The sequence below is a fragment of the Sarcophilus harrisii genome, chromosome 5 (genome assembly GCF_902635505.1).
Source record: "Sarcophilus harrisii chromosome 5, mSarHar1.11, whole genome shotgun sequence".
Lineage (NCBI taxonomy): Eukaryota > Metazoa > Chordata > Mammalia > Dasyuromorphia > Dasyuridae > Sarcophilus > Sarcophilus harrisii.
Window position 1 is genome coordinate 20,860,142 of NC_045430.1, and position 20,619 is coordinate 20,880,760.

Sequence of the window (20,619 nt, forward strand, 5' to 3'; positions counted from 1 at the left end):
AGAAACCCACTCAGTAATTTTGGCAAGGGCCTCAGTATGAATTAGCAATACAAGACAAAAGAAGAAAAGTTACTGGACTCCAATGGAACTGATCTATATCTTGCCACTGGATCCACATGGTTCTGGAGGGAAAAGTGAGGCAGGTGACCTTGCCCAGCCTTCCCTCCCTTCAATCCGATTCACTTGCATGTCACGGCATCACCTCCCTGATGTCAGAACACAAGGATCAATAACAATTGAGCTCTTAAGCTAATGGCTGTTCATGTTTACAAAATGCTTTTTTATTTCCAACAACCCTGGAAGGGTTATTCATTTAAGCATAGTCCCAGTGTACTCTACCCTCAAATCCCAGAACCACATAGGTTCTTAGGCTCCAGGTTCAGGATTGGAAGTTAGTTCTTTATATCAATATATCAATTAAAAAATGGAATCCAAGACAGGTGATTAGCCCATGATCACACAGCTAGTGTTGCTGCTGATGGGATCCACATTTTAGAAAGGATATTAACGGGATGGGTGAGGGAAGGCTTCCCAGGAAGGAGTCCATGAGCTAATGTATGACATCAAACATTTTGAGAAGCAGAGAGCAAAAGGGAATGTACACTAGATTGGAGAACTGCTTATATAAATGCAAGGAGACTCCATGGAGTACCAAATTCAAGGAACAGCTCAGAATCCAGTTAGGCTGGAGTGCAGAGTTCATGGAACCAGTTAAAAGTAAGACTAGAAAAGTTGGTGGGACCCAAATTGAAACACCAGACTAAAGAGTTTTTATTTTATTCTACAGGCCAGGGATCCTTAACCTTTTGTATGTCACAGACTTCTCAATGTTTTTAATTGCATAAAATGCACAAGATTGCAATAGAAACCTATTATACTCTCATACAGCTGTCAAAATATTTTTGAAAACAAGTTCATGGATTGCAAGTTAAGAATTTCTTGCACTAGGGAGCCGCTGAAGATTCTTGAGTGGAGGAGTGACACACGCTCCAACATGTGTCTTAGAAAGATAGATGACTGGAAGCAGGGAACTCAGTTAGGAGACTGGAGCATAGACTGGTTTAGGGAAGGATAAGGACCTAAACTAGGGTAGAAGTCTTAATAGAGGGGAAGGATACAATGCAAAATAGGCTGTGGAGGGAGAATTCTCCAGCCTATGCATGAGAGGGAGCAGCTGATGATGGCTTAGAGCAGGGTTCCTCAAACTACGGACCACGGGCCAGATATGACAGCTGAGGACGATTATCCCCCTCACCCAGGGATATGAAGTTTCTTTATTTAAAGGTCCACAAGACAAAGTTTTTGTTTTTACTAGAGTCCGGCCCTCCAACAGTCTGTAGGACAGTGAACTGGCCCCCTATTTAAAAAGTTTGAGGACCCCTGGTTTAGAGGTTATGGGATTGAATGACTGAAGGATCAATCCCATGTGGAGCTCGATAGCTAGGAGCCTTCTTTGAGGGACAGAGGGAGTGTGGACTTGTAGTTAAGGACACAGTGACTCATATCTGCTAAGGCCCTTTGCTACCCTTTGGTTTCCTCAGATGTGAAATAAGAGAGCTGGACTAGATCATCTCTCAGCTTCCTTCCACCTTTATTATTATTTATTATTTTAGATGGAAAGAAAAACTCAACCAGTTTGTTGATATTAAAAGCATTTATTCAGTGCCATTTATTTCTATGCCAGGCACTGAACGAGGAGCTAGAAAAGTTGGCTTTCGCACACTACTCAAGTGAACTATATACAACATATACAGAGGCAGCGCAGATGTCCCATGACACGGACAACAGTCAGCCACACCAATGATGCTCTGGAGCCGGAGGAGCTGGGTCATCCGAATTTGGCGCGGGGCGCACGGGCAGGTGGGCACGGGGCACACGGGCGGTGGACATGTGGCCTGAGGTGGAAGATTTCCCGAACCTGGCAGATCAACTGTCCAAAACTTCTATCTTGCCTTTTCTTCCTCTTGGCTTTGGAAGCCTCATGTTCTCCACAGTGACCTCTCTGGTGAGGCTGCTTTCATCCTCGGATTCGGAACTCTCTTCCGAACTGAGTCCTTCAGAATCAGAGCTGCTCACCTCCACCACAGCCACGTCCTAAAAGACGGATCACAGCCACCAGTCTCAACGAGAACCTCATCCTCTGGCCCACAAACCCCCCCAAAGTGTCACCATCAAACCAAACCCCACGGGCTGAGGGCTCTCGTCTCAAACCCTTCTCATTCTGGGAGCGCTCTGTGTTAAGGAATCTAAAGGCCCAAAGCTGGGGAGAAGCCTTATACACCAGGACATTTCCATGTAACAGAATGCCACCTGCCTTTCAAAGTGCAGAACATGAGGGATTACAAAGGCAGACACGAGATAATGCCATGCAAGACATAGACCTCGTACATGCCGATTCCTAGAGGAAATGCAGAAGCCACAAACAGCCGTGACAAAGCACGGGCTCAGAGAAGGAACAACTAACAAGCCGTGAGGACGTGCCCTCCGCAGAATTCCTTCTTTAGGGTAGTCAGTAAATGTGCTTTTGTGCTTAGAGAGAACAGAGCACAGCTTTCTAAAATTATTTTACAGAAAGTCTGCTTCAGAAGCCAGCTCTAGGCCTACTACCTGCTAACCCTAGGCAAACAGCTGATGCGGGGCATGAACCTAAAAGCGCACTAACACGTACGAGCTTCTGACCACATCCTCGGGCTGCAGAGGAGGAAGCCGATGCAGACCTTGCAGTAGGATGTGGGTCTGGGTCTCCCCTGCCCTGTCCACAGGGCTGCTTTGCTTCCATGGGTCAGAGATCCCAACCCACACCCGACCACAGACCTTGGGACTTCCACTAGAGAGGGGCTTCCGAAGTCCCAAGGCCCAGTGGCCCTGCTTCACTAAAGCCAACGGACCCCAAGTCTCTTACCATCTCTATGATTTTTTCCAGGGAGTCATCTACATTTTCAATATTGAACAGGTCTGGGGGCCCCGATGCCATCTCCTCTTTCAGTTTTTTGTTCGCCTGTTCGATGTGAGGTAGGAAGTTCTTCACTCTTTCCAAAACTAGAAGTGAGAAAGGCAGCATTAGGGCTCTATGTATATCTAAATGAATGGTGACTTACAACCTCACTACTTGCTCAAATTCCACAAGCTTAAATCCTCTCAGAATTTAAAGATCTCATAAAAATCATTAAAAGATAAAAAAATCATAAGATCATTAAAAATCTAACTTTCTTTTCAATTCTAAGCAACTACTTGGAGTCAAGTACTGGATATACAAAGACAAAATCAAATAGCCCTTTTCTACCTTCAAGAAACTTATATTCTATTGGGGAAAACAAAATGTATAGAATAGATAACAAAAATACAAGACATACAAAGTGTGTAAAATGTGACAAGTCACAGAAGGTTAAGTTCTCTCTAAAGACAAACAGAGGTGATTATCAATTATTCAAATTCACTTTGATGTCAAAGTTAGGATAAATTTCTTCTTTGAAGCCCAAATTACAAGTCAGAATAAGCACATTTCTAATTTATTTCTAGATGTTAAAATTGGTGTGACTAAAGAGACAATAAAATGTCCCAGGGAGGCAGAGAGAATATAGGACCTGGAGTCAAAAAAAAAGCTGTGGAATGGGACTAACATCAGAGATCCTTTACTGTACTGACTCATCACTGATGAAGTTGACTGGTTAGCTCAATTAGCTATAATGGCCTTAACTTGGGGGATGAGCTCACTTTTGATCCTAGGTTCAATTTAAAATGCTTAACAGTTGAGTGTCTTCAAATGATCTACAAAAGCATAACCAAATCATTCCACTTTCCCCTCACACCTGCAATGCCCTGGTCGTTTCACAACCACGCCCATCTTTCAAAACCCTGCTCAACTCCCAAACTTCCAAGAGGACCTTTCCCTTCTGAGAGAAACAAGAGAATGAGCTCCTGGAGGGAGAAGATTTCTAAAGACAGCCTGATCTAATGACGTATTTACAATGAAAATTAATTTGGAGGTTTCAAAACTGTTTTGAAAAAATGGCAAGTCTTACTCAAAATTTAACCCTGACCATCAATACAACCAACTAAACCTGCTTACCATCTGTTCACATCTTGCTTAATTATTACAAAGATTAAATCTCCTAAGAGTTTCCCAGTCACTCTTAAGTCATCCTTAGAATTCCATCTCATTTACTTTGCCTCTAGTCTGGTCAGCTACAAGAAGGTACTCCATTTTGATGGTTCTGCTTTTTCAATTTGCAATAGATAAAATTAATTTGTGGAAATAAAATGGGTGTCAAAAGACTGGGGCATGACTGGTCAAGTGCTATAGCGTGCTAGGACTGGAATTGTACTATGTTGGAAGAATGGCAAATGTGAGAATGCAGAGAAATGCTGAGATTTGTATGACCCCATTCAATGAAATGAGCTGAACCAGAAAATCAATACACACAACTACAATGATATTTAGGGAAGAACTTTCAAAAACAAATACACGGAGCTGAAAGCTGTAAAATTAAGCTTAGCCACAATGAAGAGTTGAGAAAATGTACCCCTTCCCCTCTTTACAGAGGTGGTAGATTATGGGTAGAAAGTGCTACATACACTGTCGGGCTCTCTTGATGTATTCATTGGTTCTCTTGGAAAGAAATGAAAGTGATATAAAGTCAAAATATCAATTAAGGAAATTTTAAGACAAGGCGCTTATCAATTGGGGAATGACTGAACAAATTCTAAATATATTAATGCAATAGACTGTTAGATGAGAAATGACAAATATGAGGAATACAAGAGCAGATGCAGACTGAAGGGGACAGACAATTGTTAAGTTTAGAACTGGTGAATTTATCTATTATCGTTTATTGGAATTCTGTTACTAAGTATAGAGTAAAATTTGTTTAAAAAAAAAAAGTTAATTTGTACAGGCCTATTTTGGAGAACAGGGTAGGGAAGGTGGCTGTTTGGAAGTATTTGAGTGACAACTTATACATGGATATCTCTCCAAGATGTAGCATATGGCCTTGCAATTAAAAGCTTATTATTCATTATGAGAATGCTAATGCACATGGACAGGTGTGATAAAAGTATAGATATCAATGTTCAAATCTGTAAGTGAATATGTTTCTAGTTGGGTTTTTTGGGGGAAGGGAGGAAAAAGATGGGGATATTTAATGTAGTCTATTACTCTAGAAAAATGGAAAAGAGACTTCCTAGAATCCTGACTGATATTTAATTTTATTAAAACCCTACCCTGCTGAACTGTTGTTCACACATGTGAAAAATCAAATGTTATAGGGAGAGGGACTCTTTTTAAGGCAATTACATGTCCTTTACAAAAAGAGAGTCCTTAGAACACAGAATTATAAGCTGCCCCACGACTGTCCCCTTCAGCCATCTGCCTCATAGACATCTAGAAGACATTAAACAAATCAAACATAGGACTTATGAACAAGGAAAAGAACACTGCATGCTGCCCATCCCAGAGTTACAAGCACACCTCCTTCCCCCCCAAAAAGAAAAAAGTTCTATTTGTATCTCCCCATAGTGCCTTGCATCTGCTTTGAAAATCCATTTTTCTGAAATGAATAGGAGAAAACTTCTCACATCCTCTAAGAGATATTAAACTTTGGGACTTCCAACAGTGTTTGATGGAAATATAGCGATTTCAGATTCATGCCTTCTCCTGCACCATGTCTTGGTCCTGTATTCATGTCTTACCTACCCTCAGTAGAATGTACGCTCCTATAAGGCAGGGAGTGCCATTTTCTTAGTTTTGGCTCCTTGGAGGCTAAGCACAGGGCCCTGCCCACAGGAGGCACCTAGAACTTCATTCAATTCAATCCATATAGTCCTGCAATTAAGGGAGACCCGTTGAAGCTCAGAACCATAAGGTCCCTTAGAAATCACCTGGCTTAAGGGTTGTTCACCTTTATTATGACAGGACCCCTCAAGCAACCAGCCTGGAAAAGCCTGTTGACCCCTTCTTGGAATGATGATTTTTAAATACATCAAATAAATTAAATAAGATTATAAAGGAAGCCAATCACATTGAAATAGTTTTCCAATTTTTAAAAAAAAAAAAAGATCAAGGACCCCAAGCTATGAACCCCAACCCTGCTCCAATCCCTTCTGCCATTGCAACACCAATGGATGATAATTGTTCCTTGTTTTATAGATATAGAAATTCCCAGTTTAAAGATAAGAAATGAGCACTGAAAAAGGCATTGGACCCCAAAAAAGATGCACTCACCACTGCTCCTCTCTATGCGGACGGTCTTCAAGCCTGGACTTTTGCCTTTGGAACCAATGAGCAACATGTCCTGAATCCCTGCAAAAGCAGCAGATTCCTGGTTCATAGCCGGGAAGGAAGAAAAAGGGTGGGAAGGGGGACTGTTCCCCCATGCTGACTCCCATCACAAATGAACCAGCTTCTCCTCCACCCTTCCCTTTCCAAATCAATCCGGGGCTTGCCCCATCAAGGTTCCCACAAGTTAGAGGCATTCAGCCTTGGACAACATTGGATAGCAGAGTATGGCAAGAACAAGCCCAAAGACATGCTGCCAACTTATGGAGGAACCAGGATTTGAAACCAGATTGTTTTTAGAATCAATGCTTAAATCATAGAGCTTCCTTTGAAACAGACCTAAGAAGGGGTAACTAGATGGTGCAGTGGATAGAGCACCAGTCCTGAAGGCAGGAGGACCCAAGTTCAAATCTGGTCTCAGACACAACACTTCCTAGCTATGTGACCCTGGGCAAGTCACTTAACCCCAATTGCCTCAGGAAAAACAAAAACAAGAGGACAGGAGATGTCAGAGTTAGGAAGGGAGTTAGAACAGGGGATATCAGGGTTGGAAGAGGCCTTAGAGCAGGGGAGTCTGGAGATTTTTGACCAAAGAAGAACTAGAGAACATTATGACAGGCAAAAATGAACAACTTTAATTTAATTAAAAAGTTCTTGCACAAACCAAACAGAAACAAGATTAAAAGGGAAGTAGAAAACTGGGAAAAAATATTTATCCAGTATTTTTGATAAAGGTTTCATTTCTAAACTATATAAAGAACTGTCAAATTTATAAGAATACAAGTCATTCCCAATTGATAAATGGTCAATGGATATGAAACTTTTCAGATGACAAATTTAATGCCATTTATATATGCAAAAAATGCTCTAAATCACTATTGATTAGGGAAATGCAAATTAAAACAACTCTGAGGTACCACCTCACACCTCTCAGGTTGGCTAAGAAGACAGGAAAAAGGTAATAATAAGTGTTGGAAGAGATGTGGAAAAACTGGGACACTTGCATTGTTGGTGGAGTTGTGAACTGATCCAATCATTCTGGAGAGCAAAAACTATGCACGCCTTTAACCCAGCTGTCCCATTACTGGGTCTGTATTCCAAGGAAATCATAAAGGAGGGAAAATGACCCACATACACAAAAATGTTTGTAGCAGCTCTTTTTGTGGCAGCCAAGAATTAGAAAATGAGTAGATGGCCATTAATTGGGGAATGGCTGAACAAGTTGTGGTATATGAAAGTAACAGAATATTATTGTTCTATAAAAAAATGATGAACAAGCTGATTATAGAAAGGCCTGGAGAGATTTACATGAAATGATACTGAGGAAACAAGCAAAACCAGGAATACATTGTAGGCAGTAACAGCAAGAATGTTTCAACTATGAAAGGCTTGGTTCCTTTCAGCGGTTCAGTGATCCAACACAATCCCAATAGACTTTGGGCAGAAAATCTCACTGTATCCAGAAAAAGAACTAAGGAGACCCAATGTAAATCAACACATGCTAGGTTCACTTCTTTTGTTTTTTTTCTTCTTTCCCACGGTTTTCCCCTTTTGCTCTGATTTTTCTCTCCCAACATGATTCATAAAACAGCGTATATTCGAAATAAATAAGTTTCTTATTTATTATTTATATTATATATTATATTATTAAATATTATATTTTAATTATTATATATTATATATGGTATATAATTGTTTTTTGTTATATATATATAATTTTTTGTTATTTTATATGTACATAATTTTGTTATTATATATATATATAATTTTTTGTTATTTTATATGTACATAATTTTGTTATTATATATATAAAATGTTTTGTTATTTATATGTACATAATTTTGTTATTATATATATATAATTTTTTGTTATTTTATATATATATAATTTTTTGTTATTTTATATGTACATAATTTTATTATATATATATAAAATGTTTTGTTATTTATATGTACATAATTTGTTATATATATATAATTTTTTGTTATTTTATATGCACATAATTTTGTTATATATATATAATTTTTTGTTATTTTATATGTACATAATTTTGTTATTTTATATATATAGAATTTGTTATTTTATATGTACATAATTTTGTTATTATATATATAATTTTTTGTTATTTTATATATATATAATTTTTGTTATTTTATATGTACATAATTTTGTTATTATATATATATAATTTTTTGTTATTTTATATGTACATAATTTTGTTATTTTATATATATATAATTTTTTGTTATTTTATATGTACATAATTTTGTTATTATATATATATATATATAATTTTTTACAAAGGACGGGATGTCAGAGGGGGAGGGGCCCTGGACCAGGGATGTCAGAGCTGCTGCATGTAACCGTACACAGCCACCATACAACCGCGGGACACGGCCGCGGACAAGTCCCCTCCCCCCGGGCCCCCAGAGAAGTGCCCGCCCAGGCCCCGCTCCCCCACCTCGGCCGTCACGGCGCCGGTAAAGGCCCAAGCCCTTCCCCTCCTCCCCCCCTCTTCCTTCCCCCCCTCTTCCTTCCCCTCCCCTCCTCCCCCCGGCCCGCCGGCCCGCCGGCCCTCACCGCCTGCGCTTGCGCAGCCCGCACGCAGCAGGTCGTGCGACACCGAAGTCCTAACGCCATCGGGGTCCCCGCTCCGGGCCGCGCGCCCCCGCCGGCCGTTCTCCGGGTCTCCGAGCTCAGCCATGCCAGCAACGCGCCGAGATCGGAGACCCCGCAGGCCCGAGACCTGACTGAAGACGTCCCGAGGCCGCACGTGCGCATGCGCAGGAACTCCCGCGCCCTTCCTGCCCTCTCGCGGTCTCTGTCCTCCGGCGCCCCCAGGCGGAGGGAGGCGGAGGTGGATGCTGGAGCCCAGAGGAGTGGGGAAGGAACACACACAAGTCCTGACATTGACATCGAAATTGACAAATTGGGCACACATATATTGTATCCAAGATCTACTGTAATCTATCTAACATGTATAGAACTGCTTGCCATCTTTGGGGAGAGGGTGGAGGGAGGGAGGGGAAAAATCGGAACAGAAGTGAGTACAAGGGATAATGTTGTAAAAAATTACCCTGGCAGGGGTTCTGTCAATAAAAGTTATTTAATTTTTTAAAATTAATTAATTAATTAATTAAAAAAAAGAAATTGACAAATTGGAGCCTTTGAGGCTGTTAGGGTTTAAGGTTTAGGCCCCCTACTGACGTCATCTCTAGTGAGCCTCCTGGGAACTCGTGGAGGGGAGGGCTCTGACTGGCCCCGATTTACAGCTGGGGAAACTGAGGCAGCGTGACACCTTAATTCCGCCTCCCCTCCCCCGGAGAGGAACCTGAACCTCGGCAGGAGCCGTAGCTGGAGGCCCCCTAGTCCTGCTCCCTCGGGGAAGGGGACTTTCCCTTTCCCCTCCCCCCTTAGGGAAGGAAAGTGCATCCCAGAGTCACACAGGTAAGTGCCTCAGAAGCGGGGATTGGACCAGGGCTTTTGACGCCGCGGCGCTTCCTCATGCTGCTGAATAGCCGCCGTCTCAAAGCAGCGCGCACACGCCTGACACCTAAGTGGCCAGTTATGTAAGGGACACTTCTGAATGGTTCCTTCCCACTCCAGAGCTGGGATCCACTCCCATATTCCCAGACTTGGGTGAGGAAACATGGGGCTCACAAAATAAGGGTTTTAATTCAGTTAGACTTTCCAGGCTCAAGGACAAGACTATAGTTTCCAGTATAGAAAACCTGAGTTCAAATGCAGCTTCAGACACTTTCTTACTATTGTTCCCAAGAACAAACCCTAAAATCTGATATTGTTTTAGAAAGAAATTTATTAGGTTGTCTGGAGGAGATGGAGAGAGTGAGAGAGGAGGAAGAGGAGGAGGAGGAGGAGGAGGAAGAGGAGAGAGCTAAGAGAATTCTAAAGATGGGATGGCTGCCTGCCCAAATCTTCATGAGATTATATCATAAAGAATTCAGACAAGGACACAAGAGTATTTGCCTCAAGTAGACAATACATAGTTTCCAATACAAAGGTATTTTGAGATATAGATTATCCAGTAACTCATTTTAATTTTGGAACCCAAAGCATGAGTTTTTTTGGTGCACCTAAAACAAGCACTGAGTGGGACTTAAGTGTTCCTTACAACCATCTGGTTTCCCTAGACCATCTCTGAAGTTAGCCTGACCTCTAAAATAAGCTTTTTTGGTTGTGGATTATTACTTGTCATTTATTGATATTGTTTGAATTTAATTTTATGTGGCTACAGATTGTTGAAACCAATATGTCGCCCTGAACTCAGCAACCCCAAGAATGCCAGAGATGACTACTAGGAATTTTAATTCCCCCAAATTCTAAATCTACCTTTGTTGGAATCTTTACAAAGTGTTAAGCCATTGGAGTTGATTTGATCTTAGAAAGAGATATTTTGGGCCAGAACTTGAAACAAGATACTAAGTGGAACTGATAGAAACAATGCTTGTGTTCACACCTCTAGAGGGCTCATAAGTATCTAAGTACTCAATGGAGTTCACATGTTTGGGAGAATGTAGGGCTTAGTATGGCTTAGTCCAAATTCACACCTCCCTTAGGGCCAGAGAGCCCTCTGGGAGATAACCCAGAATCCCTCTCCCTCCAGAAAGCGGAGTTAACCTTTGGGAGATCACATATATAGGGAGCTCTTGGAGCTTGGGTTTTGGTTCTTCTTGTGAGACTGACTTGAGTTAGTTACTTGAGGGAGTTTCTTGGAGAGTTTTCTTGTGAACATCGACTGGGGCTGGAGACAGAGCACTCTGGAAGAAAGCCTACAAGCCCTATCTTCGAGGCAAGAGAGATTCATTGTATCTTCTACCTTGGTGCTGGCTGGAGGCTGAAGAAAGCAGAGGCAGAAGCCAAGGACAAAGCTGCAAGAGCTCAAGCAGAGAGATAGGTCTCTGAACTAACCAGGCTAATTTGGAAGGAGAAATAAACGTTTGCACTTTTATCAGCTGGCTGCAATTTTGGAGTAATTATTTATTTCAACTGAGACTAAGGCTGCCTCCCAGAAAACCTTCACATACCTTAAATGGGTAAAATAGGGATAATAATAACACTTGCCTCACAGAATTATGAAAAACAAATGAGATATAGCTATATAGATATATGAATACTTTACCAATCTTAAAATACTAAATAAATGTTCACTATTATGATAATTAAAAAAATCAAAAACAGTTCCTGCCTTCAAAGAGCTTACATTCTACTAAGAGGATATTGATATGAATACAGAGAAATAAATATTAAGTATATATACATTGTAGCACACCAGACGCTTATGTTAGCCCCAAAAGAAAATGTTTCCTAGATTCAAGGAACTCTGGGTCCACAGCTATTCAAAATTATCACTCATTATCCCTCATCAATGTCTTCACTTACTAATCAGTCAAAAGAGCCTAATTTTCTAAATAAAGATATTTAAAGAAATAACAAATATATATATATATATTTTGCTTAGGCATTTTGGGTTAAGTAACTTGCCCAAGGTCACATAGCTAGAAAGTATTGTGTCTAAGGTCAGATTTGAACTCAGGTCCCCCTAATTTCAGAGCCAGTACTCTATTCACTGTGAAAAAAAATTTTAAATAATGATTAAACATTTTTCCCTGTAAACCTATGTTATATATTCATACATTATCTGTGGGGAAAACAGACACATCTATATAGACAGAAAACCCATGAAAAAATCATACAGTATGAATCTGTTTGACCAAGGCTAACTTCCTCTAGAGATGTCATGAAACTGATCTCTCCGATTTTTCTACGTAGCATTGTATTTCTGGGTTTGTGATCACTGCCGGAAATCTTCCTTATTTATGTGCTGTCAGAACTTTTCTCTGCTCACAGTTTCTGGGCTTCAATTTTTAGGCCAATTCTTGGTAAATCAGCTCGTGTCAGACGAGGTTTGACTGGAAATCTTCTTCCTCATAAAGATGATTCTTTTAATCCATAGCTAAAGCTATGAGTCACAGTCCCCAGCCAAGGAGCTGGGGGAGAAAAGCCAGTGTGGGGCCAAAGCAACGTATTCCAAAATAGAAGATAGGATCCAGATTAGTAGGAGGGGCAGAACCAGGGAGATGGATTGTGGATTATTGGCTTTTGAATGTTTTCTCAATTTGCCTGGCCTGGCCACCCCCAGGGACTAGAGCCTGGGGGTCACTGTGAGGATGAAGATAAAGGATTAGGATGATAGGAAAGCACAGGAAGTCAGATGGGTGAACTTGCCTTCATACTACTAGCAACAGCTTTTTTATATACTACTTAAAGGTTTTCAAGGCACTTTACACATTTAATCTTCACAACAGCTCTGGGAAAGCAGTGGACTAGAGTAGATAGCCTTAGGATCCATTTCAGTTTTATGGAATTATGAGTGGCTTTGTGTTAAGATAAACAGTAATTAAGTGAAACAGTGGATAGAGCATTGGACCTGGAGTCAGGAAGATTGCTCTTCATCCATCCATATGGTGTGTTTCCTTTGAGTATAAAGCAAGTTTCCACAAATAGATTTGGAAACCTTCCTTTGTACATTCAAATCTGGCCTTACTAGCTGCGTGACCATGAGCAGTCACTTAATCCTGTGTGCCTTAGTTTCCTCATCTGTAAAATGAATTAGAAAAGGAAATGTGAGAGAATCTCCTATTGGCAGGAAGGTATTTTGCCCTGATTTCTCACCACCTGGATGGAAGAATTTTCTGGAATAAAGAGAATTTGTTCTTTTATACATTTGATCTGCTCCTGACTTTCAGGCCCTCTCTCCCAAAAGCTTTCTTACCCTAAAACACGCCTGCTCCTCTATGGCCTCATCCTCTCATTAGTGAACTCCTTCCAAGAATCTTCCTTTGAAGAAGTGACCAAGTTACCAAAACTATCTGGTATTGACTAAGAAATATACTAGTTGATCAATGGAATAGATTAGGTACAAAGGACAAATCAGCCAATAACTAATAATCTAGTGTTTGACAAACCCAAAGACCCCAGTTTTGGGGATAAGAACGCATTATTTGACAAAAATTGCTGAAGAAGTAACCAAGCCAGTTACTGTTCTCCTGTCTCTGCTCCTGACTCTTGGACTTTTCCACCTGGGATCATTTTCAGCTCCCTTTCATGTGAATGTAAGCTTCTTAAAGGCAGGAATTGTCTTTTCATTTGCATTTGTATTCCCAGTGCACTAAATAAGTGCTTACTTAATAAATGCTTTATCTTTTTTTTAATCTCTGTCTCAGTCTATGTCTCTCTTCCTATCTACCTATCAATCAATGGAATTATCAATCCCTCTATCCGTTCTCTTTGGCAAAAGGCAAAAAGATTTATTAGGGGAAGAGGTTACAGACAAAAATTAGAAGTCAAATAGGCACCAAGAGTGGAAAATATGAAATGGAGAGAATACAGGAAGCAAGGAAAAGAATTCACAATTAACCAGGAGAAAGAAAATACTCCATGAGGTGGTAGTAGGCTATTGACTGGCAGGTTAGATCCATAGGACTTTAGCAGACTAACCAGAGTTAGTTACAGTAAGGAAAAAGGTACCATTAAAGGGAAGGCACTATGAGGGAGGGAGGGAGGGAAGGAGGGAGAGAGAGAGAGAGAGAGAGAGAGAGAGAGAGAGAGAGAGAGAGAGAAGTTCACAGTAGGCTTAGTGCTGACAAGAACTTAGCAAAGATCTTCATCATAACTGGATTTTTTATAGGAGAAATACAGTTTTAGGGTTTCTCAGGGAAACCAGGAGAGTAAAGATGGAAACTCAGAGGAATCAAAGGGCCATATGGAATGCACCTGGCAGACCAGGTTCCAGACTTGTCTATTGATATGCTAATCAAAAATTGTTTAAAGATGCACAGAGGTTTAAGGGATGGATGAAAGAGTTCCATCTTCACAATCACTCTATACAAACAGAATAGTCTGAGAATGGTTATATATGATAATAGCTGAGTGGGCTTTTTCCTAACAAGGAAAGAAAGTCAGCTTACATCAAGTTGCTCAGTCTTTCAAATTATCAATTGCTCTATATCTGTCTGTCTAGTTCTATCTATCCTTATCTATTTCTATCTATTCCTATCTTTATATTTACCTGTTCTATTTATGTTATTTATTTCTATCTCTCTGTTTCTGTCTATCTCTGTCTCTGTCTCTCTGATCTATCTGTTGAGGTGGGGAAGGGGGACCCCAAAGATCCCCAGACCGGTGTCGTGAGATGTCTCAAAAGAATTTGCAGGCTTGAACCCATCTCCTTCCTAGTCAAGGGGCCAAGTTTTATTGAAATATGATGCCATTACTGTGCAGACTGAATTGTAAGGGAATTCAGTAAAGAAACTGAAGCAAGTAGATACATGGATACAGCTTTCAATCATAGATATGGTGATTCTGTGGCCCAGGGTAAGGCTAGGGAGTAATCTCCAGATAAGTTGAAGGTGGTCTCTGATCATCAGTCAGCAATGAACTGAGAAATAGTTTTATTCACTCTTGTCTTAAGAGTTTGATCTGTGGGTTTCCTAAGATCAGAAATTATCTGGCCAAGGAGTGGATAGAATCAGATAGATTGGGAGTTTCCTGAAGCAGACTCCAAAACCAAAAGTTTTAGGGTTTCATAATACATTATATCTATCTAGCCATACATCTATCTATCTATCTTTCTATCTATCCATCCACTACTAGATCATTGAACAGTTTACAAAAGGAGACTTTTTTGGCCTTGACATAGTAAGGATATGCAGCAAGGATACAGTGCCATTTTTTAGTAGCTGTAACCTTTCTCATCTCCACTGAGTCTGTTCAGCATCATGGGCTGACTCCTATGGTCCCTTAAGTGACCCCAGGAAGCCACAGTCAACATAGTTGGAAACTACCTGGAAGCTCAAGTCTTGTCCTAGTGGACCTTTGTTGTCTTTAAGTGGGCCCTTGGGACAGTAGAGTAAGCCCCTGTTGCATTGCAACAATCCTGGACAATCCTGCTTTCATTGCTTTTTAGGGAAAATCCAGTGTCACCATTTTCAGTGAAGAAGGGGGGAAGCCTGGGAGAAATCAGTCCTTTCACAAATCCCACTTCTGATACATACTGATGGTGTGACTCTAGGTTAGTCACTTCATTCCTCAGTATTGCCAAGGAAATTTTCTTAAAGTTATAGAAATTATATAACCTAGAACTGGTAAAGGGTTTTCTATGCCAGGAAAATCATAAGTCTAGTCTCTCTTTCTCTCTCATGATTTTATAGTAAAATATCATCTCATTTTTGTTATTTTGTCTGTTGGCACTTCACACTGTGATTTTCACATAGTAGGAATTTAGTAAATGCTTATTAATTGCGGAAAAAATGAGCATTTATGAGTCAACTATCATGTCCCAGGCACCATGCCAAGTGTTTTATAAGTATCTTATTTGATCCTCAGAACAACCCTAAGAACAACCCTAGATGATATTTTTTTATTATTTTATAGATGAGGAAACAGATATCTGTGGTAAATTTGAACCCAGGGCTTCCTGAATCTAGACTCTGTGCTGCCTCTGAATAATTGATCCTTTTCCAACACTTAGCAATCAGTCAGTATTAAATAAACTGCTAAGCTCTGTGCTAAGCAATACAAAATACAAAGAAAAGCAAAATATAGGAGCTTGTATTATCAGTTCAAGAAAGTTCTTTATATTCTGTTTATTATTTCCTGGTTTCTCATAACTTAAGAGACTTCCCCTTGCCCAATTCTAATTTTCAAAGACTTATTTTCATCTTTGAGACTCTATATCTCCTTTTCTAGTTGGTTAACTTTTTTCATTAATTTTGTTTTTCTTGATTTTTTTTTTTTAGTTTGTCCTCAATGTCTCTCATTTGATTTTTAAATTCTTTTTTGAGTTCTTCTATAAATTCTCTCTGGGCAGGGAGCCATTTCAAGTTACACTTTGGGATAGAAGCTTTTTTTTTCCTTCAGTGTCTTCTTCTGAAGAGGAACCCCAGTCTTCCTTATTCCCATACTAAGTTTCCATAGTGGGGTTCTTTCTTTTTTGCTGATTCATTTTATTTAAAATAAGTATTAGGTTTTTTTTTTTTTTTTTTTTTTTTTTTTTATTTAATAGCCTTTAATTTACAGGATATATACATGGTAACTTTACAGCATTAACAATTGCCAAACCTCTTGTTCCAATTTTTCACCTCCTACCCCCCTCCCTAAATGGCAGGATGACCAGTAGATGTTAAATATATTAAAATATAACTTAGATACACAATAAGTATACATGACCAAAACATTATTTTGCTGTACAAAAAAATAGACTCTAATTTTGTTTTAGCTTGTGAAGGGAAATCAAAAGAGGTGTGCATAAATAAGGGACGAATTCAATGTAATGGTTTTTTAGTCATCTCCCAAGTTCTTTCTGGGTAAGCTAGTTCCATTCATTCTGCTCCATTAGAAATGATTTGGTTGATCCTAGGCTGGGGATGGCCCTGATCATCGGCTGGTCATCATCTAGTTTGTTGTTAAGTTTTGATCCCTGGTCCTCTCATTTCCTTACATCGTTGTTTAAGTCTCCCAGGCCTTTCAAATCATCCTTTTCATTTCTTACAGAACAGTAATTTCCATTTTTCATATACCAATTTATTCAGCCATTCTCCCGATGGGGCATCCATTCAGTTTTCCAGTTTCAACCACCACAAAGGGCTGCCCAAACATTCTTCCTGGCCCTTTCCCTTCTTTATAATCTTTTGGGATATAAGCCCAGCATCCTGGATCAAAGGTATCACAGTTTGATAACTTTTGGAATAGTTCCAAACTACTCTCCAAAATGGTTGGATTGTTTAACTCCAAACAATGAATCAATGTCCCAGTTTTCCCATCCCCTCAAAATCATCATTTTTTTCCTTCATCTTAGAATCCGGGTGTGGTTGTATCTTAGGTTGTCTTAATTTGCATTTCTCTGATTAATTAAACGGAATCTTTTCTATGTGAAATAGTTTCAATTTCTTCTGGGAATTGTCTGTTCATATCCGAATTTTCAATTGGAGAATGGGAAAAAAGGCCCATTTTTTTTTTATAAATTTAAAAAGGTTATTTTCCCTTCTAACCCATATTTTTGGAAAAAATTTTGGGAAAAGGCCTTTTTTTTATCCAGTTTTTGGAAAAACCTTTTAAAAAAAATGTTTTTTTTTTTCATTTTTTGCCTTTTCCCCTTTTCCTTATCTTGGTTTGGCAATTGGTTTGTTTGTTTTAAACAAAAAACTTTTTTCCCAAAGTTTTTTGGTTTTGGGCAGGGAAATTTTTCTTTTTTTTTTTTGATCAAAAAGTAAAATTTTGGAATCTCTTAATAGTTTTTTGGTCATAAACCTTTTTTTTTTCTTAAATAAAACTACCTTTTTTTTATATAATTTTTTTTATTTTCTAGGTCATTAAAAATTTTTTTGGGAACCTATTGGGTATGGTAAATTAGTTGTTTGGTAATTTTCACTTTTATTAAATATTCCCCTATCCAAAGCATTTAATTTTTCAAATGGTTGTAATTTTTGTGTAAAATGGCTTAATTTTCCAAAAGTTTCTGATTTTCCCTTGGGGAATTCCAAATTTTTAATTATATTTACTTTTGGAATTTTTTTTTTAACCTGTTGATTTTTTTTATAAAGCTGTGTTATTTTTTTTTATAAAGAATTTTTTTGGATTATTTCTAAAAATTTTTTTAAAATCTTTTCAATATATTTATGCATCCAAAAGGGATAATTTTTTATTGCCTATTTTTTCCTTTTAATCTCTTTTCAGTTTATTGCATCTATGTTTTAATACATTTAAATAATGGGTTTTTTTTCTCCAGATTTATTTTGGGGAATGGTTGCAGTTTGTTATTAATAGCTTTCTAGGTTTTTGGATGCTATTATTTTTGGAAAATCCATTTTTTATACCCAATGTTTTAAAGAAGGATGTTGGTTTTATCAAATGCTTTTTTTGCATCTTTGAGATATCATATGTTTTTTAATTTAAATTAATGGAATTATTTGATAATTTTCAATAAAACCAGCCTAATTTGGTTTCCTACTTGATATAGTGTTTATTTGGAGATATTTTTTGAAATCTTTTTTCTATATTTATTTGTTTTCATCAAAAATTGGAGTTGGTTATAATTTTCTTTCTCTTTTTCATTGGTTTTGGTTAGTTTTGGTTATGAAAGGAATTTTGGATTTTTCCTAATTTTATCAAATAATTTATTAGCATTAAAATTTTTTCTTTAAAATGTTTGGTAAAATTCATTAAATATTGGTCAAGTTTTTTTCTTGGGTTTTTAATTCCTGTTTATTTTTTTCGAAATGGGATATTCAAAATTTACTTCTTCCCTTTTTATCGAATCTTTATTTTGGGTATTCCTTTTGTTTTAAATTTATTAATAAATTGGCTTCCTTATTATTTAATTTCCTTTCTTGGTGGAAATTCTCCCTTTCTTTTAAGCTACTTTTTTTCCCTCCTTTTTCTTCAAATTTAAAAAACCCATTTTTTTTTTTTCATAGGGAAAACTCTTTTTTTTAATTAGTTCAATTTTTTTTTTTCAAATTTTTAATTTCCCTTTTTAATTTTTAAACCAATTTAGTTTTATTGGGGTTTTTTTTGGCTTTTTTTTTTTTAGTTCCCTTTCAAATTTTTTTTCTTGTTTTTAAGTAAGCCTTAAGGTTAAAATTCCCTCTTTTTTTTGGTATAAAATTTTTTGATGTATTTTGTCATTTCTTAGTGAAATTATTAATTAATAATTTGTGCTTCACCCAATCATTCTTTAAGATAATTGTTTGTTTCAATTACTTTTTGGTCTATTTCTAACTTTTTTGTTGAATTGGTTTTATTCATCAATCTAAAGAAAGCATTTACTATTTCTGCTTTCTTGCCATTTTAAAGGTCTTTATTCCCTAATATGGTCAATTTTAATGGTTCCAAACTTGAGAAATATATTCTCTTCTATCTCATTTCAATTTTCTCAAGATCCAACATACCTAATTTTCTAATATTTTTATTTTATTTTTTCTTTTGTTTTGGGTTTATTTTCTGAGGTTAAGGTTGGATCCTCTTTCAGTTTGTTTCTATTTCTTCTTAACTCTCTTAACTTCCTTTAGGAAGTTGGTTACCACTTTGATATATTTTAATATTGATTTGCTTGTTGTTTAGCCCCGGGAATGAGTTTCCTTCCTTATCTCTTTTAATTGATCAATTTTTTCTTTTGCATCTGGGGATAAGGATGGTACCCTTTTTTGTCACCTGAAGCATAAAATTTTCTCCAGCCTTTACCTCTATACATCCCCCCTTTAAATGTGTTTCTTGTAAACAACATATTGTGGGTTCTGACTTTTATCCAGTCTCTATCCCTCCTCTTTATGGGGGAGTTCATCCCTTACATTTCGGTTAGAATTATAAATCTGTATTTCCTGCCTCCCTAAAACCCCAGTTGTGCCCTTATTCTTTTCCCCCAACCCCTCCCCTTTTAAACTTTGTACCCCTTTGTATCACGTCATCCTCTTTATAATCCCTCCCCCCCCCCCGGTCTTTCCCCTTCCTTCCCTTATTACTCTTTTTTTTTCCTTTTTCCCTCCCCGTTTTTAATGAAAGGAGAAATTTTCTCTCAAATGTCAATTATTTTTTCTTTGAGCCAACTCGTGAGTAAGATTCCACAATGTTTCCCCTCTAAATTCCCTCAGATATGATAAGTTTCCTTAGCCCTCTTTGTGGGATGGTTTCCCCTCTTTTTATCCTCCTTCCTTATTCTGCCATCATCCCTTTTCCATATCTATTCCCTTTTTTTATTCCAGTAAATCAAATTAAAATGTATTCTTTTTTATATCCACAACGAAATCAATTCTCAAGTTATTTTTACCTTTTCTCATCTCTTGGTTCTATTCTTAGTCAAATTTTTGTTTAGTTCTGGTTTTTTCGAAACAAATGGGTTCATTTGTTTATTAAAATCCATCTTCTTCCCAAAAAATGTAACACTGGGTAGTTTATTCTTGGCTGCATCTCAATTCTTGTGCCTTTAATATCATATTCCCAGGCCCTTCTTTCCTTTAATGTAGGGCAGCCAGATCGGGTGATCCTTTGGACCTCTGTTTAAATGGTTTTTTTGGCGCGTAATTTTTCCTTAATCATGTTCAAATTTGACAATATTCCTTGGGGTTTTATTTTAGGATTTCTTTCAGAAGGTGTTGATGAATTCTTTCAACCTATTTTACCTTCTGATTCTATTACATCGGGGATTCTCGATGATTTCTTTAAAAAAGTATCTAAACCTTTTTTTCATTTAGTTTGGAAAGTCCAATAATCCTCAGTTATCTCTCCTGATCTATTTTCAAGTCTTCTTTTAAATATGATAATTGTGGTTT

General features: G+C 38.0%; 1 protein-coding gene across 1 annotated transcript; it reads right to left on the reverse strand.

Moving 5' to 3' along the window:
• Positions 1–1,639: 1,639 nt before the first annotated feature.
• Positions 1,640–9,486, reverse strand: C5H12orf45 (chromosome 5 C12orf45 homolog). Its single transcript, XM_023504434.2, has 5 exons — positions 9,482–9,486; positions 8,855–9,138; positions 6,221–6,298; positions 2,903–3,039; positions 1,640–2,094 (listed from the first exon to the last, which is right to left on the reverse strand). Exons 1-5 carry the CDS (start codon positions 9,484–9,486, stop codon positions 1,927–1,929), a joined length of 672 nt encoding a protein of 223 aa, XP_023360202.2. The 3' UTR covers positions 1,640–1,926.
• Positions 9,487–20,619: the final 11,133 nt, after the last annotated feature.

What these genes read in the sequence shown, in the direction of transcription:
- C5H12orf45 (XM_023504434.2), bottom strand. An exon ending in CCGCATAGAGAGGAGCAGTG is followed by an intron (nt 3,040 to 6,220) that starts GTGAGTGCATCT and finishes TCTCACTTCTAG; the next exon opens with TTTTGGAAAGAGTGAAGAAC. An exon ending in TGGAAAAAATCATAGAGATG is followed by an intron (nt 2,095 to 2,902) that starts GTAAGAGACTTG and finishes TCCGTCTTTTAG; the next exon opens with GACGTGGCTGTGGTGGAGGT.